General features: G+C 37.3%; 1 protein-coding gene across 2 annotated transcripts; it reads right to left on the reverse strand.

Moving 5' to 3' along the window:
• Positions 1 to 10852: 10852 nt before the first annotated feature.
• On the reverse strand, positions 10853 to 22374 carry LOC139721561 (transcription factor YY2-like). 2 transcript variants are annotated; one of them, XM_071632877.1, is made up of 5 exons: positions 21749 to 22374; positions 18479 to 18674; positions 14589 to 14649; positions 13768 to 13926; positions 10853 to 12518 (listed from the first exon to the last, which is right to left on the reverse strand). In XM_071632877.1, exons 1-5 carry the CDS (start codon positions 22305 to 22307, stop codon positions 12309 to 12311), a joined length of 1185 nt encoding a protein of 394 aa, XP_071488978.1. In that variant the 5' UTR covers positions 22308 to 22374; the 3' UTR covers positions 10853 to 12308. The 2 variants fall into 2 exon arrangements, with proteins under 2 accessions (XP_071488978.1, XP_071488977.1); XM_071632876.1 differs by having other exon boundaries at positions 18470 to 18674.
• Between the last annotated feature and the right edge of the window lie 331 nt (positions 22375 to 22705).

The raw sequence follows: 22705 nt of genomic DNA on the forward strand, positions 1-22705 counted from the left end.
TCATGCGTTACTCAAGCTGCACTAGAGAACTTACACGAACAAGACTGCCTTAATAACCACACAGTAGTGGGCCTGCCATTAATCTGCCAATGATGTGCTTCCTAGCATTACATCTCACTGAGAGCCGTAAACCTTAATGTGTGAGGTGTAAGGTATGTCCTTTATATCTGTGAGGAATCGTTGCTAAGATTTATGGATGGCAATTTTCTCTGGAGATAAGTGATGATGATAGGGTTCAAGTGCCATATTCTATAAAACAATGTCTGTAATGGAAGGCAACACAGCTCTACTTCCCCTCCCCCCCCCCCCACACACACACACACAAACAGCACATATCTTTTTTGTATAGAATTTCATCATTTCCACATTTAAAAAAAAATTTTATCTGTGATATTCACAGAAACAATTCAGTGTACAGAATCCAGTGTGTTTGAATTGTATAAAGGCCATTTATTGGTTCTTCTACATCTGTAGAAGAGAGGATGATGCCTTAGCATGGGAAATGTGAAGATGCTCCATATCTTGGTGTAAACAGTTTATTTATCAGGCTGTGTTTGCAACAAATGCAGTTTTATGAGATTGTACATTTTTGTATCACTTTCAGAGTCACAAATCTGAACCCAAACAGATTGATTTTCTCAGATGAAGTAGCATGTGGCAAAATTGTTGCTCTCTCTGTTTATAGTCTTCGGTGCTTAATAGTTTTAGAGCAATTTGATTTGATTTGCAGCATACTGAATGCAGGAATAAATACTTGTCATACATCTGGTGATCAGCTGAACTCTTTTGCCAAGAATCCAAGATGCGAAATGAGTTATACATTTCATTATCAAACATTTTTATATTTTGGTTCTGTGTCATCTTTCTCTCCCTTTTCTCTCTCTCTCTCTCTCTCTCTCTCTCGCTTGTAGTGGAGGCTTAACACTTTTCTGAGTAGTAATTGTCACTGTTGATATGTTTCTGTGCTGCAAGAGAGAGCATTGATTATTTTCCATTTGTAATTTATCACAGTGCGATTCAGGAATATTTTGTGATTTACGTTTCTGATATAATGGCAGCTTTATCGGTAATTGCTACAGAGTATATAAACTGGAAATTGAATGTATTCATGTGTGGTAAGTAGCTGTAAGGGTCTCGTCAGTGCATGATACCATGTGTGGTCTATATAGTCGCCTGTTTTCTCATTGTATAATGGAACAGGTGACGTGCTGTAGAGCTGCAGACAGTGTGTATGATCCTGAGCATTTTACTGACAACTGACAACAAGTACAAATTTGAAATGTGTTGGCCCGAATAAAAGGAAACATAAAAATCTGTTTTGTATTGTAGTTAACCAATCCGACCACCTAAAGATATCCTTTTTGGAAATCTGGTTGCCCGATATCAATTTTTGATGGCTCATGGCCATCAGGCCATTGCCCATGTTGAGCCTGTTACTCTACATACACCGGAATTATTGTTCCAAAGGTCATTCAATTAACTTTCGTCTTTTAAAATGAAAGTGTACTTATCCCTAGATTGATACGTCATCTTACAAGGAGGTAGATTGCATTGACTCGTTTTCAGAGATAGTTGACATTATGAGTATATTTTTTTTAATATATATACATGGGTGGTACATGGGAAATAACCAGCTAAGTGGTATATACGTACTATGCAAAATTTGTAGTTTGCTATTAAGTTTAGCATGTTGGAAAGGTACAGTTTGAATATCAACAATTTGTCCCTCCCCTTTTCAGGGAGGTGGAGGTGGAGGTGGGATGGGTGTGTCAGCTCCTTATTACCAAAAAGGGACCAGAGGTATCATGCTTTTCATGTCATCTCTATTGTATGTGCATATTGGGAAGAGGGGGAGAGGGCAGAGATTGAACTCAATTCATTGTGCCTTCTCTCACAAAGAGTTCATCACGTTTCTCATTTTGCTGTCACATTCTTATTCTCTCTCACTCTCTTGGCTAGTTTGTTTCTCATCCATGTGCTAAGCATGTCTTCCAGTCTCTCTTTCTCTCTTGTATATTTGTCTCTATTCATGTGCTTTCTCATTTCTGACTGAAATCTGATGTGTTTTACAGAGTTTAACGGCTGATTACTTAATCATGGAGGTGTGCCAGTGGACATTTGAAGGTCTTCTCATTTTTCAGTGTAATGAATGAATAAAATCTAATTTAGTTTGTGAGTGGTACCTTTGAATATGAGGTGAGGCTTCGTCTTGCATGGATTGACTGAAATCAAAGTGTAGATAATACCGTTTTGTGTGTCATTTGAGACCATATGTGCCTGTTCATCGCACAAGTTGACATATAATGTCAAAAATCATGTTTATTTATTTCTCTCTTTTTTTTGGGGGGGGGGGGGGGGGCGATGGGGAGGAGGGGGGAGTTGATCTTTATATTGATATGTATACTTAAAAGTTGAGAGTTACGATGTTGTTCAGTATGACCAACAGACTACTAGTATAGGGTGTGTTTGATCTGCAGATATGTATGCACATCCAAGCTTTGAAGACAGATCTTGTTTTGATTGTTACATAATCAGTTACATTGATATGTCCAATTTCAGGTATTGGTAGCATTATGTCATCATTGTTCCATTGTCTCACAACAGTGTCTGTGATTTCTTATGTGGAGAATTCCAGTGTCAGTAAAACAAAATAAGATAGAGCTGTTTAAAGAATGAAGCAAAAGTTTTCCAAGACTAGTATGTGTAGAAGTGTGTACATTTGTATTGATGTAATCCAAATATGATTTATGTAGTGCTGGCCTGAAAATAAGAGAAAACGTTCACATTTGAAAGGTACTGTTTCCCATTGGGAGCAGTGATTTAAAAATATATATATATATATATTCGAGTTATCACATTTTATGCATATGCGTAGGTCAGTTGTATCAAAAAACATCCTACCATATAACATTTTGCAATGAAGCCTAAAATGTAAGGAGATATCACTATTTTTTTTCAATAAACCATAACTATATTCGGTTATTCTAGAAACAACTTTATGATAACAATTGTTCTCATTTTATATATCTAACAATTAAAATCTTATACTGATTAACATTTTTACATTGGTTACTTCTAGCCCTATTTTGAAGCACTGAAGCTGGGTTTTGTTTCATCTGCCTATGGTAAATGATTCCTTCAATGGTAACTATTATATTGATCATGTCACCAAAAGTGGTAAAGGAAATGAAGTTGTGAAGGTTTGGTAGCAAATATTCCCTTGTGTGGTTCATTGTGATGAACATACTGGTTATAGGGTTGTGTAGACGAAGAAAATATGAGATTGCTTCAGGCTATTGTTAAATTGTATTGTTATCAGTATCATAATAATTGTAACCATGGTGGCAACGGTGATAGTTATGAAATAATGTGTGCAAGGACAAAAATGCTAATGACTAAAATAAGGAATATGTTATGTATCGGGGAGCATGTGTTGTTGTGGGTTATATTTAGAGTTGCAAATGTAGATGTTTTACAGGTGTGATGTAATAATGGTTATGGCTGATAAATTCTGTGATTACTTTTGTATTGTTTCATTTCTTTGTTTAACTATGCTTGTAAGTAGTCTTGCTGCATATGGCCAATTTTGAGATCTGTACGGGTGTTATCACTTTTCCGCACAAAGCACAGCTCAGTACTGCTGGGCATATTGTTTCTCTCTGACCACATAGACTAGCCAGGGACAGAATGTGGTTACCATGCCCGACCAGCTGTGTGCTATGCAGCTTTTACTGTTAAAGTCAATACAGTCAGTAAATATCTTGATTATAGTCTTGCAGGGTGTTCAGACGCAAAAAATTTGTACAAGAACGGTACATGTGTAGCTATACCGTTTTTTATGATGAATTGATATGTTTGAACGCTGACTAACGAAACAACGTATAACAAAACGATGTATTGTGAAATGACGGTCAGAGCATCATTTCAAACTAGAACTCGATAACGAATAAGCATTCCATCGTGTCCATTGTGCGTCTGAACGTATGGCGACCATAGAATGGTATAACTTGGCGGGGCTTAATGGGAGCGAGCATGAAAGGTGACCTTGTGCCTGTAACTCATAACCATAACAACATGCGCAGTGAGAAACTGCACATCTATATGACGTTTTTCCGGAATGGTTGAAATTAGCGTCTGAATGGTCTGTCGGGTATGCGATGATTCTTTATACGTCCTTTCTTTATCGAGTTTTGGTATAAACTGGCTTGCGTCTGAACAGGGGGTTGGATAAGTCAAGCATTGGTTATTGAGTGGGTGAGGAGACATATTACCATATTATACTGTAACTCTGTCACATGATGAGACAAGTCTTTATATTACCCAGCCTTCGATGACTTTGAAGCACTCATACTCTCTGTGTCTATCTCTTTGGAAGAAAGGTGTCCCAGTTTGAACGAGGGGCATTCAAAATGGTGCTTTATGTTAACAATTTCTCAAGTATGCATGTATTTGAGGGTAATCTTGCTAATGAAATATATTTTATGATTGAGTAATCCTCAAGAAATAAATTAGAAACTTTTAACATCAAACACTATTTGGTCGTTTCCATGTGTCCATTTGCCCATTGGTCATTTGTCCCATTCTGTCATGTTATCCAAAGTATATCTGCTGAGAGTATACACTATTTGCTAACATTGCCCATTGGGTCATATTCATATATTTATCAAAGGGGCTTGCCAGGCCAAAGAAAACTTGTCTATCTATTCGGCAGTGAAAACACATGCCAGTGAAACATACACTGCATCTGGCATAGCTTTGACTGCTGTGAAGAGAAAACAAAGAAATGATTTTGAGCATAATGAAATTTTTCAACTAGATTTAAACTTCTTTTGTCTTTTTGTACAATTTTGATGATACATTATGTACGTGTAGGTCCAGTGCTTAATGCACATTGCTTCAAATCAATGAAGTTCACATACGGTGGGTGTAGACTTCCAAACTATCATGCATGCATGTACAATGGTTGTGACTGGGTGTGTGAAGAGGCCAGTGATATATCTCTGTATGTTTCATTGACTGCCTTGAATGATGTATCATTATGGAGCATCACCCTGGCAAAGATTGCACAGTGTTGTCCTTTTGCAGCATTGGTAGGTTTTGAGATGAAAATGGCTGATATCATGTTTGTGAGTGGTTTATCCTTCATATACATGTGGCAGAAATGAATTCTTGCTCTGACCCAAAATTTATAATTATACTGATGGTGTGGTTAATAAGTGAATGCAGAAATATTTATACATGTAGTGGAACATATCAGCGAAGTTTTAAAATCCCTTTAGAAGCCATGAATTCTTAAAAGTTTTGGTTGAAACTGAGCAGTCATTTCTGGATAAGACAGCTACAAAAATATGATTTCACAGTATGGGAAAGATATGTAATATATATGATATATAATATATATATATATATATATTAGAATTTCATGTGTGTGTGTGTGTTTTCTAGCATAATGAAAGAGCTCATGACCTATTTCTGCTGAAGGCAGAGGGATTCATGTTACTTAGGGATAACAACATGAGAGAATATGGGCTTTGTCCAAAAAAAAAAGGGGAAAAAAAAGACAATTTTGTGTATCATGTGATGCCCTTTTAGGTGAGCATTTTACACGAAATGAAAACTGGCAAGTTTGATTTGTGCGGATTTTCTTTACTTTGTTTTGAACTCGAAACATATTTCTGTTTTCATGTCACAAAGTGTAACACTAGATGTAACACTGCCCTGTTGGAAGTTACAAATGCAGCTATTCTGATAGTTAACTGTAGAGGGAGACATGCTACAGTTGTACATCTAGTCCCGCAATACACTGTACTGATATGTGCTCAAGCAAACGCTATCCTTTCAAATTTGTACCATCCCCATTGTAATAAACACTAATGCAAGCTTCTTTTTTTTTTTTTACTGTGAGAAGTTTTCCAGTTACAGATTTCTTTAATAGGCATTTATATCCATGACACATCTCACTTGATACATTGAGAACACTAGATTTTGAGAACACTTAAGATTTCATAAGGAGAGGATTTACCAGTAAAATATTATCATTTCCTTTTACTTCCTTTGCTCATTGTGAAAAGATTGAAATAAGGGGAACACTGCTTGTGCAGTGTAAATAAGTCTTGGGTCTGTTGCGGTCAGTATGCAGCATATTATTAGCAAATTTACACACATGGTCATAGGAGAAAATGTGACTGATTCTTCAGCTATGAGCAGATGCTTCCACTTTTATCATAAATCATACAATTCATGGAAATCAAGTCATGGGAAATAAGTCGAGCGGTCTCTTCTTCCCCCCTCCCCCGCCTTTCTCTCTTCATAATGTTTATCAGGGCCGACATTGCATATTCTACTGTACCTCCAGACCCACTGATATGGTAATACATGTACCGTAATCTCCAAGTATAGCTCTTTATCAGTCGATATGTCGGATTAGTGCAGAGACCCAGTCACGTAGTTTGATTTCTTTTCCATCTATCTTTCCACAATTTCTGTTCTGACATTACCTTGTCCTAACCATTATACACGTACATGTAGGCCCTATTTGCTCATCTTTTGTAAGTAAGGATGGCAAAGAGTAATTACCATCATAAAGACCTATCTTCCTTCACACACATGTCACTCTCACCAAACCATGACAAAGGACTTTGCAGGATATTGTCAGGGCACCATGTCAAGATGCATAGGGAGAATTCACTTAGGACACTGTATTAATACATTTCACAATTTTGATGGTGGTTGTTCCTATATCATTCAGGTTTGTGGCTGTGAAGTTCACTTTCTTTTTTAATGATGCCTACTATCGGTTCTATTCAATAAAACTTTTGTGCTAAAAATGATGTTTTGCTGAATGGCCTCTATCTACAGGAAGTAAAATTGTTACTGAATGTTGTGTAACTCAAGGCAGTCACTGTACTATCACTACCATCTACAAATTTTTCTTCTTAGTATTACTGTCAGTATTGATACACACACATAATATATATGCACAGACATGCAAAGACAGAGAGACAGTAAATTACTACATGTAAGCTCCACTCTTGGCATACACAACACACACAAGACTATGGTCCTTGTATAACCATGCAATCCATTTATTGTACAATATGTGTGTCATTTACAATTGGTTGACAGTATTTCCAGACTTGGAAACTACTTTGATCACAATAAATGTATAAAATAGTCATCATTTTGCACCTGAAGTACAACAACGTAGCCCTTTTTGTGTAAGCTTAACCTATTCAGACGAGAATGAAATAAAAGTTTAAGAAAAAAAAAAAACACATAAAAATAATTCATCATGACTTATCATCAGCTTTACACTACAGGTCACATTGATACAATATGGGAAAAAGGTGAATGGTGGAATATGCTAAGTCAAAGAAGTAAAAGCTATGCATCAGAATCAGACAAATGATTGTTCAGTCTGTCCTGATATATGTTGAATTAATTCTAAAAGCACAGTGAAGTTAATGGAGGAGCAGTTTACGTAAATAATTTATCAATGCTGATCTTAGAACCCGTATTACTTCAGCATTGGGTGAAGCGACGTCATGTTATCAGCACTTTTTTTTCTTCTTTTTTTTTCCAGGGAATATCAAATATAAGATGGGAATAAAGATAAAAGCAAATGATGCACCATGCCATACCCCAGGTTACAGCGTTGTGTAGCGCCATATTGTGTTTATAAGATATCTAGCTTCACCCTGCCATCATTTTCTCCAAATTTCAGCGTCTGCGATAATGACCCAAATGACAAGTCAGCCCTGTTGTGACTTTCTTTTTCACCATAGTTAAAATGATAATAATAAAAATACTCTTATTTTTTTTTCCAAAACATATTATTACAATTATGAATTGTAATTCACAATGAGACCATTTCAATCCATGAACTTGTCCCATGATAACTAATAATTGTACATTTCCATGGATTGGTAACGCATAGTGTGGTGATGCTGCCTACAGAGTGTGACACTGAGATCACTGGTGTAGTGTGTGATGAGCAGCATTGATGTTAAGATGCTAAAACTGCACAGCTGAGTTCATTGTTGCAAAAAAAAAAAAAAAAAAATAATAATAATAATAACTGTCACCCATATGTTGGTAACCCAGGGTAAGGCATTAAAAAACAAATAATTCAACAAAATGGCAGATTTAATTATGGTACTCCAGGGAACCACAAACTGCATCATATAAACCATTCCCACTGTTAAAACAACAAGAGCCCCTAAAACTCCTAGAACAACAAAACATCTTTAGTTGGATGCTTGGTCAATATATGAGCATTTTGGTTCACAGATCAAATGTTGTACACATTGTTTCAAAATAAGCTCAGTACGATATATAATGAATTTCTCACATGTACAGGGCTACTACAGATATCCAGTCATGGAAAACTGGAGAACAACATTCCAAGAAGTGGACGGTTTGCAAGCGGCTCCTCACATCATAATACAGTACAGTCGAGAGAAGATAGAAACTCCACAATAAACTAGACATAATTTAATATGTATGGGGCAGCACATTCCTCTTTCGACTTGGCAGGCATTCAGCCAATATCAACAGAGGTTAGTATGTATCACAATCAGTCATTCTCTCGACAGGGACTCGCCTGTTTCAAGACGGGACACTTACCAAACACAGAACATCTCACCAGTTCAAGGGTTGTTACCTTGTTCACTGTTGAAACTCTATATTCCATATCTATTTACAAGAACCTATAACATGCCTCATGATCATACAAAAATATAATGCACTTTACAAACATCAACAACAGCAAATTATAACCACTTTATTACTCAATCAAACTTGGATCATATACTGCAATACATTGCTAGTGAAATTTCCTGGCTTCAGACATTATTTGAGTTATTCAAGGGAATACATGTATTACCCTTTCAAGCTGCTTTCAGGGAGGGAGACATCAGTAAAAAAGAAAATAACAACATGTGCAGCACCAGTGCATGCATTGATAATGATATACCAGGTAATAGATACATCTTAGCAGATGTATTTGTCTTTACAGTTAAACGGGATAATCATATGTTGCTGTGTCACACATACGCTATAAAAACTTATATTATCTTTTGACCCCGTATACAGTGTACCAGATTTTTTTGACTGCTAAATTACAATGAAATCCCATGCATGCTTCTTGCAGCGTTATAAAGTGAAAGCATAATACCACATCCGTATTCAATTAGGGCTTATGATGCCATAAGGATGTCATAGAATGTTAAATACCTACACAGCCCTGGTGTCTTGTGTATATTCCTCTACAAGTTTACAAAATGACCAAGGTTAACTTGTGAGCAGAAAATTTATGTCCTTTCAGAGAGAGAATTGAAGCATTAAACACTATTTCATTGGGCAAGTTTCTCTTTTTGCTATTTATTTTATATAGTTTAAAGGCATTGCATTTCCAGTAAACATCTAACTTCTAAGTTCACACAGTGTATATTTTCATGACAGGTTCAAGCAGGGAGGTGGAAATTGTGGATATTGCTTTACTAGTATGTTATACCTCCATTATGTTATGCCTATCAAATCACTTAAAAATGTCGCTTTTGAGTATGTGACAAATATAATATATTACCACCAAAGGGAAAGTGAATACAAGAATGTAACAGGACAAAGGAGAGGAGACTACAATTTTTTTTTTTCTTAAGCGAATTACTGATACAAAAGTCAGTTGGGATAGCCCTTGTCTGAGTATGACAGTATCATCTTTGGGCCAGCTGCAAACCCGCTAACAAATCTCACCACCAACAGACTTTTCCGAAGGATTATTTGCTAGGTTTAAATTACCCCAATGACAGACACAAAATCAAGAATGACAAAAAAAGAAAGAAAAAAAAGTGATAATTCTCCGGGCTGATTCAATTTCTTTCTCTGTCATTGGACACTTGCTCTGCAAGACCATTTAGGGACCATTGACTGCCTATGATTTTTATTTTTCTTCATACATCAAGGCACTTGCAAGTTGATGCAAATTATGCTCCAACAATTGAAGATCCAGAGGGATAGTCATAACCAATAAAAAACAACATCAACGATGTGGCAATAAATTCCTCATTAAACAGGGGTCCTTGCACCCACTTGAGCTCATCTGTGATGTCATGGATGATTCACAACAATATTGGATAAAAATGTACACATGCAATTTCCCAGAGTTTAACAGAATGCCTACACTGAGTAAGTACCGGTATGCCATATTTCAATTGCTTCCATACAACCTCAGTGACGGAAGCTGCATATCGTCGCTGGGGTGATAAGACCTTGTATCTGCAATTTTGGTGAAAATGAGTTTTTTGGATTAATGGTCAAATAATGGGTTAATTGATGTTCTGTCTAAATCCCAACTGTCTTACTCCAAAAATGAAGCCACCACGGCATGTCAAAGGAAAGGCTATCGCATTCACCACAGTGCTTTGGCTCTCCTGAACATTTGACATTTTGTAGATACGTGGTCTTATCGCCCCAGCAACGATATATGGTTGCATCTCTGCATGCTATAAATAGATTACTAGTGTCTGTAAAGGGTATCCTAATAGCCTGTGTGTTGTACTCACGTAGAAATGCAACCAGCCTCTAGGATCAAACCATATTGCACAATGTACATTAATGCAAGGGACATTACCAAAATCTGATCAGCTAAAAAGAAAGAAAAAGAAATAGAGAGAGAGCTAAGAGCAATATAAAAGTTCTTCAAATAAGTGGATATTCTTCTTGTCAATTATGGCACATTACATTAACACAAAGAACATTAGTGTCTTTGTGGTGACAGATAAAAACAAAGAAAATTCAATATTGAAATATCAGCTACCATGCTTCTGCATGCCTTGTAGCATTTATCTGCTGCCATTAAATATTGACTGCATACAGTCCCTGTCATGCCCCTAATTTCCCAAATCAAAACTCTTTTTATTTCATTTCTATTTTTTAACTCAGCAAAACTCTTGCTGAATTATCCCATATTATTCTTGAAATTCCCTTTAGCGCACTATTCAGTTTGTGTACAGAGCTACCACATGATGCATATAATTTTCCTGAGTAGCAGAAGCTGATGTTTATGTTTGATTCCTACTCTATGATTTGCTAAATGTCATATTGTTTCATGTACCTCATCATACCATACACGATGAAATCAGACACACTGAATAAGAGGATATCGGCTTTGCCCAGGCTTAATTGCATACTGCTTGATAGGAAAGTACTTCACTTTCAACAAACTCCCATAAGAATTGGGAAAAGGCAATTTTGCAGTTAATGGTGGTTATTGAAAAGCCTACACTGGCTGTGAGTAAATATGAAGATTTTCATCTTGACTTTTGACTTCTCACCTTTTTCATATTCTGCTGCACATGACACTGATGGATCACTCTGCTGTACTATCCATAAACAAAGCTACACGACAATACTGTATACTAGATATTGCTCCACAGTGGGTTTTAAAGCTGAATCCTTAACATTGATGGTGACTTTTGTATGATGCTTCTCAACACTTACAAAATATTGCTTGGTCAATAGTGCCAGCTCAGATGAAATTTGACTTGGTATTTCTTCGGATACCTCGTAAACAAAAACAACCATGACAATCTCGATATCTGGACAGACAGCGCAAGACTGCAACTCCTCCTGCATTCCTAGCCAAAAAAAAAAACAATCAAAAAACAAAAGCGAAAGTACTGCTCATGTCACACATCAGTGTAGTATATATACAGAGTTTGTTAGGATCCCGTATCCTCCAGCTAAAAGTTGTACGTCGACTAGCATTATTGTCTTTCATTCCTCCTCATATTGAGTTATCATTCTACAAAAACCAGAGCTGCCAAGAATGGGGTTGTTTGTGCAAAAATGGAAACATTGATACTGGGATTGGAGATGGGGAAGGTGCAGTCAAGGAAACATTAAGGAGGTGAATGCTGGTGGCAGATCCACAACCCCTTTAGAAGGTGCGATTTGCTTCGTTATTAGCAGCTACATATGACATTAGCCAACTTGCAAATTTTCTCTTGGCCGATCTCGTTACTGGGTATGATATTGACAGGTGTAAGACTACTTTGAAAAACATTCTACCATGGAAGTGTGTCCTGCAAATAACTGCCATGGACACAGAACTTTTGTAATCGCTGTGCTTGTGTTGGTCCCGACAGTGCGTCAACATGGAAAACATGACTGTAGTGTGGATGTCACGCAGACTGATTATCAGAAACGAAGCCAAATGCAGAGCAATGCTCTCATGAATCAAAAGAAAAAACAAAATCCTTCACAAACTGATAATCTTCATGCAATGCATGCAGTCAAGTTGATGAGGCTCAGAGAGGCAGTGTAACGACAACGGTTTGCTGCTGCTGTTTGGCCTTGGCATGAGTGAGTATGTGTGACTTGAGGTTTGTGGACTGGGCAAACTTCTTGTTGCAGCCATCAAAGGGGCAGACATACGGCCGGTCGCCGGTGTGGATTCTTACATGGGTGCGCAGATTGAAGTCCAGAGAGAACCGCTTGCCACATCCTTCAAAGGTACACTAGAGAATTGAATGCAAAGATAATATCACAATCAAAGGTAAAATGACAATGGTACACATTACATCAACAATGAGAGGTGTGACATCATCACCCAAAATAACTCATTGATGTTTGTGAGCAGCTCTCATCCAGCAAGAGGTATCACTATCAGGGTTTTGATTTTCATGACAAATGACCTTTTTGGCTAATTACATGTTTTTCAATGTGACTAGAGCTGTAAATCCTTTTGAAACAACTCTTCTCTAATCTATATGTTCACAGGGAAGATTTATGTGTACATTCCCAGTTTTCAGGATGAAATTTTGATCTTCCTTGCCCATAGTTCACAAACTTCTTAAAATATAAAATGCAATGTAGCCTACCGTTACGAACATGGATTTTAATAGAAAGAGAACATTGCACAAGTATTATCACTGACAAATAACACTGAAAACTGCAGGGGATTATTTGAAAAGCCATCACATTACATTTTCTGTTTCATGTGCTGTCCTGCTTTATTCTTTTCTTTGCACTAGGCTGTCCTCACCTTTGTCATGTTACTGGCACCAATTCCCTGTAAACACAATCATCTGTGTAGAATTAGCTGGTGATTCTTCTACTATGTTCCAAGGGCTTTTCTCATAACAGCATAGACTAGGCTCTTGTCCTTTTTTGCGTGTTTGTATCGGTCTTTTATGTCACCCTCTTGCGTTCACTATCCGCATAAGCTAACAAAAAAAGGACAAGACAACTTTGGCACCGCCGCTGGTTCTAATGAGGTTCATTGTCCCCGCCCACTGGCCCGTCAGTCACGCACATAGGGTCCAAATATGGCTTACGCGTAAATGTGCGATTCATGCTTTTACGTGCAGTAGGTCACGCTTGGTACTGCTGACAGGCGCTTCAGAAAGCCAATGGGAAATGTTACCTCTGAACTTGCAAATATTCTCCCAAAAATAGGTGGTATTACAAGCTGCCCTTTCTGTTATTGAGCTACAGAGGGCGTTATTGCAATGGAAAATACTGCCCGGGCAGCGGGCTAATAACAGCACAGCTGCCAGGTATCCCCTTTGCTGCAGGGGACTTCCTGAGAACTTCAAGATATCTTCATGTCTAGATGAGAGAATATAAAAATCTTCCTGATTCTGAAAGTGTTTTGCCCATTTAAATGCATACATTAAGCAAATGTCTTCCAGATTGCTCTTTGGAGTCTCCTTGATTTCAGTGGATGAATGCTGACAGTTGTGCAACAGTGGAGCCGATCATTACCTGGAAAGGTTTCTCGCCAGTGTGAACCAACTGGTGTCTCTTTAGTTTGGAACTCTCCACGAAGGCCTTCCCACACTCAGCGCAGACATGTACCCTGGGTCCGTGGGTGTGCAGGTGCTTCCGCATGGCGGAGTTATCACGGAACATTTTTGTACAGCCCTGTGTGATGAACAAACGGTTACCAATTCATAAATATTTGTAAAGCATACCACTTCAATGCCAACCATACGCTGATCTAATATAATCAGCAAAATCAATGTCATCAGTTGGACTGATAAATTCTGCTTGTACATTCCTCCATGCCATCTCCAAGAATCATCCAAGATAGACAGGAAGTCTAGCGTCTCCTTTACATTACATTGTAGTTTTAAGTTAATTCTTATTTTACAGCTTCTTTTTTTAACCAAACCCCCCTCCCCCCCCAAAAAAAACCCAAACAAACAAACAAACAAACACACACACACACAATACAACACTGCATGTAACTTTGAAAAAAACAACAAAAAAAACATGGAAATCGACACAGCAAATGCTCCGCATTAAATAACAATTAAAATTCCATATCCTTCCAGAAATTTGAATGGGGTAACAAATTTAAAATGATTTTGCCCTTTTTTTCATGTGACTACTCATCAAGATTTGCAAATTTTGCAATTATAGCAGAAACTATGTTTTCCTCCTTGGTTTTGACTACAATTGGTTGCCCAATAAATCTTTGCACATGATTATAAATACGACTGTCTACAGTATCTCTAATTGGGAAGTGAAAGAGGTGTAAAGTAACACAACACAAATGGTACTACTGGACATTGTATACATACCTTGTGAGGACATGCTATTGTACGAGGTACGTCATCATCCTTTGGCTTTTTGGGCTTGATTCTAGTAATCAAAACACAAAATAATGATGATAAAGAAATAGCACATGCGACCATACTCTTTTAAAAAGAAAAAAGAAGAAGATGAAAACCTAGCTTGAGCCACAATGTGAACAAAGGGCAGAGGCATTTTACTTCCTTTCCATGAAGCTAATGACAGGGCTGTAAATCTTAAAGCTGCACATAGCTGTCTCATAAAAACATTAGTGTTTGGAACAATGGCTCTGTCAATAGAGACAGTTTTTAATGAACACCTCACTTTTCTGCGTAACATAAGCATTCAGGGAATCAGACTACAAATAGCTTCATTACATTTCTGCTGTCACATAACTCCAGCAAAGATTGGTCTACTTGTTAATGTCATACAAATTGTACACTTTGTACATGTACGCTTCGAAAGTTTTCATTGGTTTCAGTCATTTACTAACAGCAGATCTCATTAAGAAGGGCTGTCTATTGTATAATATGCACACAAACAGATACAATAAACATACACAGCACACAATCTACTTTGGGTAAGAGAATGACACAGGAAAAAACAAATAATGGGGAAAAAATAGTCTGACAGAAAGACTGGGGAGGAAAGAAAGAGAGGGATTTTGTGTGCTTGTGTTTGTGCAGGTGTATGTGTGTGTATCAACTAGCATCTAACTCAAGTCTGGTTATTAGCCAGATTCATAATCATAATAATTTACTATTGCAGAAGATAAATAATGATTTTGGAAAAACAAAAAACCCAATTTTTTTTCACAGAATTCAAAAACTGCAGTAATAGAGACTACCAAAGGAATATACATGTACAGCTGTGTGTGTGTGTTACTTTTATATATAGACATAATCACACAAGTACACTGTACATTAAACATGTCCTTTTGGACATGTAAATATTTGAAGACACTGGCACTGAGAGCACTGACTATGGCAATGTCTCAAGGAGGGAAAACTTTGAACTTTTATGAATGATAAAGACAGGACTGCCAACATTAAGACAATTTGAGAGGTTCCAAAGAGCCACTACGGAGATACAATGTACTTGTGTGTTACATGAATATACCTACCAGTCGTTCATATCATAATTGACACATTAGGGAAGTTTTACCTTTTTTTTTTTTAATTCAGGACATCTGTCTTTACTGCCTTGTTTTTGTTTGTTTGTTTTTTTCAAGGGTGCCTCCTCTTCCTGTACAATCAGAAACACTTGGTGGGTCTGTAGTATCCATGTATCAGCACAATTAACAAAATAAATAAATAAATATGAAAAAAAACAACAACAACAACAGCGTACACACAAGAGACAAACACACAGATCTGCATACACATGTAAAAATTAGGGTCCCTTTCCATAAAAGATGTCAGGACAGCAACTCTTGCTAAATTATAGAATAGCAACTTCCCGTAGCAACAGCCAATCAGAGAGCAGGATTCTTATCACAAAACCATGACGCATGACATTGCAGCAAGAGTTGCTATCATAGTAACTTCATATGAAATTGGACCCTGATGTACTTAAAAAAAAAAAAAAGGTCAATGTAAACATGTACACAAGTATAACATAAAACCACACAGGATGTCGGAAGTTACACATAACATCTTTACACTCTGGAAACACTGCATTGTTTGTACAGAACAAAACACCTCGAAGGAGAAACACTGTGAGACACTGAAGACAAACTACACAGATTAATGGGGTTGACATACAGCTTCACAAATATGTAGTGTACAATACCAACATTAAGACACACACAAACACACACTAGACAATTACATGAAAATGCTATGTGAATTACAAAAGTATGATGGATAGAGTTCATAGTTGTACAATTGTAGTAAGATGTATACCGGATAAATCAGTGCAAATGCTGCTCATGGTGTGATACATGTACATTCATGTATTAGTACTAGGTGTTTCAAAAAACATTTCCCACTTTTGATCATAAATATTTCAAAAACTATTCACTCCATAAAACTGTCATTGATATGAGTAATAGCTGGATAGTGTACAATTTGGTTGAAGGTAATTTGCACGTGAAAGCATAAATTAGTTTCATTAAATCTACAAAGTAAGATCGATTTTGAAGTAAGGTTTCAGATTTTGGTCAAATTTCAACCCTCTGTACAAAAATTGAACTTCGCACAGGAACCAATGATGTGTATGTGAGTGTGTGCTGACAATGGCCCTGAACAATGGACATGCCTGAACCACCTGTTGACTAGGCGTCAGTCTGGCGCTCCCTGTCACATGAATGCGTAATCAATAATTCATGTGGATTGCCCTAGGCACTGCTAGTCTGAATTCATGCACTTTAAAGTGCTTGCAAACACCACATTTCATTCCAGCTGGCAATCATTTTCAAATTTTGCTTCACATATCACTAAATTTGGGATATAAATAAGCATAAATGATCTAAAGTTCCTCATTTTAATACAACTGTCTACTAATTGAATAGTCTGACAAATTTTTCGCTTTTTAGATAAAAAGAGATTATTTTTGGTAAAGAGTTCAGCAGCATTTATCATTGGGGCGATTTGTTTCAGAGTAGATTTATTTAAGGCTCCATATACACCAGTGTATGTATACTCTAATTGATTTTTTTTTTACTTCCTGTCACCACGTTTACGATAGAACAGAAGGTATTCATTGTAATTTTGTTTTTCAGAAGTAGGAAGAGCACTGACGCGACTCAACGACAGTATCGACAGGCGTTTGACTTTACACAGATACTGCCAGAGGCTGAATAAAGACTAGCTGTGATAGTGGAATTTCTCATGAATGAATAATGAAGCATTCAAACCCTGGCCATTGTTCTGGGGGGCATTTCATGAAGCATTTTTGTCCGACAACTTGTCGGACAAATTTGCTTTCAGCCAATCAGATGCAAGGATTTCAGTAGCTTTTAACATTTTGTCAGACGAAATATCTGACAAGGAGCTTCATGAAATGCCCCCCAGGACCATTGTCAGGGTGTTAACCACATACTCCCATACACACCCATTGACCTGTGTGCAAAGTGAAATTTTGTACAGAGGGTTGAAAATAGAGCAAAGTCTGGAACCTAACTGTGAAATTAATCATGGATTTCATGAAACTTATTTATGCTTTCATATTTAAACCACCTTCAACCAAATTGTACACTATTCAGCTATCACTCACATTAATGACAGTGTTATCTGATATATAGTTTTTGAATCATCAAGAATCAAAAGTGGGAAATGTTTTTTGAAACACCTCGTATATGTAGTATGTGTTTTTATATTTATAAATAACCCATGTATTGATGACATGTATTTGTACTATATTCTATATGTTCATTAAAAAAAAAAAAATCTGTTAAATGTGTCTGCTCTGTTCACCATCCATTTCCTACAACAAGGTGCACAAATTAGAAGTACATTGTACATGTATTGTGCCTGTACAGAAGTGCCTCATACTTGAAGTGGAATACTTCTGGATATGTGTGTAATGGGATAAATATTATTAACAACTTGTGATCATTTTCTGGAAAGATCATTTTTGCATTGTAGATATAGACTAAGCAACCCATGATGAAGGTGTAAATTTCCCAATTTATGATTGTAAGATTACTGAAACAACAACACTTTTATGTATCATGTGGATATCTCTTTGGTCTACCTCTTGACAGTTGTATCTTCTTCCAATTTCATTTCTAACTTATCAATGAGTGATCTCTTTTGCACCAAAGCAATTACAAATGTATACTATGTCATTGAAGACCCTACATCCAAAATTTGTCCCCATCTCCTCACAGATGATTGTTGGATAGAATGGGTTAGTGGGGACAAGACCATTCACAAACTACACACACCTTGCACACCTTGCAAATTCGGCCAACTGTTTGGGATCACTAAGATCAATTCCCGGGATGCCACCAGGAGGGAGCTTCTTCCCTGTCAGGTACTCCGAGTAGTCCGGTGGTTCGCACTCAAAACCCAGTGATCTGTCCGTGGCTGGAGGGGCGATAACTTGCTGTGGTGGTGTGACAGGGTCATCTGACAGCTGCTTCTTCTCTTCTGTGTTAGGAATCACAAGGGGGAAAGTAGTATGAAAAAAAAAAGAAGCAATAAAAACAGTTTATTGATGGAATGTTGATTTCCTTTCTAATTATATTCTACTGAATGGAATGTCAGAATATGTGCTATATGTAGTGTTCAAAATCTGTCAGTACAGTATGTGACTTTAGCCACAAATGTGGAATACATTGGTTATACTGTACTTGTATACAGTTGAACCTCTACTATCCGGCCTCCCTTTATCCGGATCTCTCTATTATCAGACGCAATCTCGCCGTGATTTTTTTTAAATATATAATTACGGGAGGAAAGGGGGATTCCCAAATCCATGAGAACTCCTACACAAACACACATGAATTACATATACTTGATACATTTCTTAATAATTATATAGGTAAATCATCCCAAGAATTTATAAAAGAAAATGATTTCATTCTTGCAAACACAAACCTCTATTTTGTGGTCTGTTACTGAGTGTAACAATGAAAAGGTTGCAGTATACACATACTACATGTGGTACTACAATCAATGGGCTACATCAGTACATGTGTATGTATATATGTACATGTATAAAGCATTGAGTCTCCCGTATCTGGCCAAATCCCTTATCCGGATGAGCCCCGGTCCCGACTTGTCCGGATACGAGAGGTTCAACTGTACATGCTTCTGTGTACTGAAAAAAAAATGAAGAAAAGTAATACAGAGTATACCCCTTTGGTTTAGGTACGATTTCACACTACATGATGATAGTTACTAACAATAATGTTCAGTTCTTAGAACGCATACAATGTAATACCATAAGATCTCTAAGAGTCTCTATGTGTGTACAGATGTACAAATGGAAACAAAATCTTTCAGATACTTCTCTAATGTGGTGAAAGAGTATGGATACCCATTGTGTACCTGTAATTGGAAAGACAATCCCCCTCCCAATCACCCCCACCCTTTTAACTACAGCTTTTACTTATCTAGTACAGTGTATTGTTACTTGCAAAATATTCAAACAGTTTTAATGAAATGGGACCTCTATCATTCTTGACTACTGGGACTCTAAGGACTTTAACAAGAATCTGGAACTAACAATGTAAATTAGCTGGATCTGACAACCTTGCTATGATGGGATTCCTCTGAAAAAGGACATTTGATAACAATTGAACGCAAGGATACTGTGTACACAGTGTACAAGTCGTATGTGTGGTAGATGAAGGTGAGAAAACCTGTGTTGATACTGAAATTAAACATTCAAAATAAAAAAAAAAATACAAATTGAAACAAACAACCTAGAATTATACGATGATAATCACTAATCCTTCTTCATATAAGAATTTAAAAGTAACATTTCTTTTTTCAATGCCACACATACTGTAGTGTGTGAGAAAGGTATTCAAATTTTCAGCTGTAGAGTGTGTGATTGATTTTTTTTCATTTCTTATTTGTGCTTGTCCTGGTAAGATGACTTTAGTGCATTTTTAATTCCCTAGAATAAAAACATTTTATACCCTACTGTTACATATTCAAGCAAAATGATAAGGTAGCACACTTTTTTTTTTTTTGCACTTGTTTCAGGTCACACAAAATGAGTGAAAATTTCCACACCGTGAAGATTTCCACTTTTATAATACAAATGTTGTATGTTGTACAGTTGTATAAACTGTTAAATGTACAGTCAGCAAAATTATTAATCTTTACTGGAGGTGTTTTCACGAAGTCGAATCAATTTGAGAATGAAGTCCTAAAAATTATTTATGATATGCCACTGGTTTCCTTGTTTAATTTCATTAGCCTAATCATCACCTACATGTACTTCAAATTATCATTAATGTTTACAGAATAATTTCATTATTTCATTTATCTTGTATTATCATTATCAATGGCTTCATGAACAAGGTCTCCAAAATCTTTTTTTTTTTCATTACAAAGTTGAGCAATATTGATGAAATACACAGCATACATGTATTCAGGGTCACCTCACTGATGTATTACATTGTGCAGTGGCACCATGGTACCATATTTTTTAGTCAATCTTAAAGTTTTCATGAAACAACCCCACATACATTTGTATACAGTTTACTTTGAATATGCATCCAATGGATCAGAATAGAAGTCATACAATATTTTTCCAATCCGGCAATACAATGCAACAGTATCAATATTTTCCCAAACTCAAAAAAGGTCTCCAGCGTCCGGCTGGGTACGTACTTGTACAATTCCATGGTATAGGAGAAAGCTCGCTGACCTATGCCATGTCGCTGGTGTATAGGAGAGCACTATGCTAGCTGTTTGCAAAGACGTCGCCTAACGTTAGGAGTACAGTGTGTGAGTGTACGCGGGTACTGAGTACGTACATTGTAAATGTACGCAGGCAGGCGCAGGTTGATGCGCCCACTTCTAACAGGGCATACTCAACAATGGCAGAGTTTGCATCCGAGATGAAATGTAATCTTCAATATTATCAGCAATTTTCACCTCAAAATCGACAAAATCAAATACCAATCACATCCCAAACTCTTTAAATGCAATCTCCGTTTCACGAGAGATATTCAAAACGGTAATAAAATGCTCAAACTACACAAAGAACGAAGAGCATCGTTGCGGTATCGGTCTAAAAAATCGCCATTTTGAAATCGCCATTTTGAAATATGGCTGCGCCCATGCACCAAACATGGCGAAAAAGATGGCCGAAATTGCACCAAAACAAACGAAATAACATGGGATTATTTCCGAAACCGAAGTTGAAATACCACTGTCATGGTTGATATGTGATATGAGCACTGAAACACACACAACACTTCATGGAGATGCATTACATATTTCTCGAACGGTCAAAAAGTCCTACGACTTGCGAGTTCGTGCGCTTGCCATATCACTCGTACGGCAACACACCATCGTGCTTGTACGCAGGCCTGACAATTCCGCATAGTTCACACACAGTTAGCAGAGCACCACAGCAGCAGCACACGACTAGCGAGAGGAGTGAGTGGAAGCACCTCGCTGCAAGAAATTAAGGTCTACCTTACATTCGTGTCGGTATTTGGGTTGAAATAGTTCAAGTAGATCAGAGTAAAAATACTCACCCGAAGCCCACATTGTCACTGAAAATTCTCCCTCTAGAGTTTTGATTTGAACTTGCTTGTGCTCCCATTTTCTAGTGCTTTTTTCCGAGTCGAATGACAGCTCTCCACTTGCTAGGACTCTCGTTCGTGAATTTTTCTTTCCTTTCTTCCGTCGACTTGGGCCGGCTAGAGTTTCGTCAGATAAATCTGAAGTTGGTACAGGAACCGGTACAGAATCTGAATCAATAATATAACTAGATCCCAAGTCATCAACATCTCCAACAATTTCTTCACGAGTCTGAAGGACAATTTCTTCACGATCTGATAAATGTTGAAGAGAAATAGGTTGGCATTCGATCGCTTCCACCGTCTCACATTCAACCGTTTCCACTTGTCCAATTCCATCAACCGGTATTGTGACAATATTCGTTTCTGGCATGGCTTCTATGTGTTCCATTGGTATACTCTCTATTTCCACCTCCTGCACAGGCAGTTCAATTTCAGTGTCAATGATATCCGGATCATCCGCCATTTTGGTAGAAATGTATGGTAGCTCGATATCAACTTCGTCGGCGTCCATTTTGGATTACTTCCGTAGCTCGCTCCCCTGTTTTCTCGGCAGCCACTTCGTCACTCTTCGCAGGGGGCCGTGACGCGGGCATGAAAATCTCGCAGTTTCTCGTTTATAGGTCACGTGATTACCAAGTTAATGATCTCTCAGATTGACTGGCTTTTGATCTCCACTCTCTATGTAACCGGGAAGAAATACATTGTAGGCCGAAGTGATCATGGTCTTGATCTTGATGTCATTCATGTACAAACTGTGGCTATCCCGTATACTATAGTATTCATTTGGCAATGCATAGGTCGGGAGCAGTGATTACAAAAATGTTCAAGATATCACTTTTGATGCATACAGTGTATGTGTAGGTCAGTTGTCACAAAATATCCCACCATTATTTTAATCATATAACTATA

The sequence above is a fragment of the Diadema antillarum genome, unplaced genomic scaffold (genome assembly GCF_040938485.1).
Source record: "Diadema antillarum isolate AM-2024a unplaced genomic scaffold, OU_Dant_1.0 scf00000145, whole genome shotgun sequence".
In the NCBI taxonomy this organism is placed as follows: Eukaryota; Metazoa; Echinodermata; class Echinoidea; order Diadematoida; family Diadematidae; genus Diadema; species Diadema antillarum.

Excerpts from the sequence above, each read along its gene's own strand:
- LOC139721561 (XM_071632876.1), bottom strand. The coding sequence starts at position 22,307 with ATGGACGCCGACGAAGTTGATATCGAGCTACCATACATTTCTACCAAA. Across the intron at positions 13,927-14,588 it reads CAATAGCATGTCCTCACAAG|GGCTGTACAAAAATGTTCCG; the intron begins GTATGTATACAA and ends TTCATCACACAG. Across the intron at positions 12,519-13,767 it reads CTGGCGAGAAACCTTTCCAG|TGTACCTTTGAAGGATGTGG; the intron begins GTAATGATCGGC and ends TCAATTCTCTAG.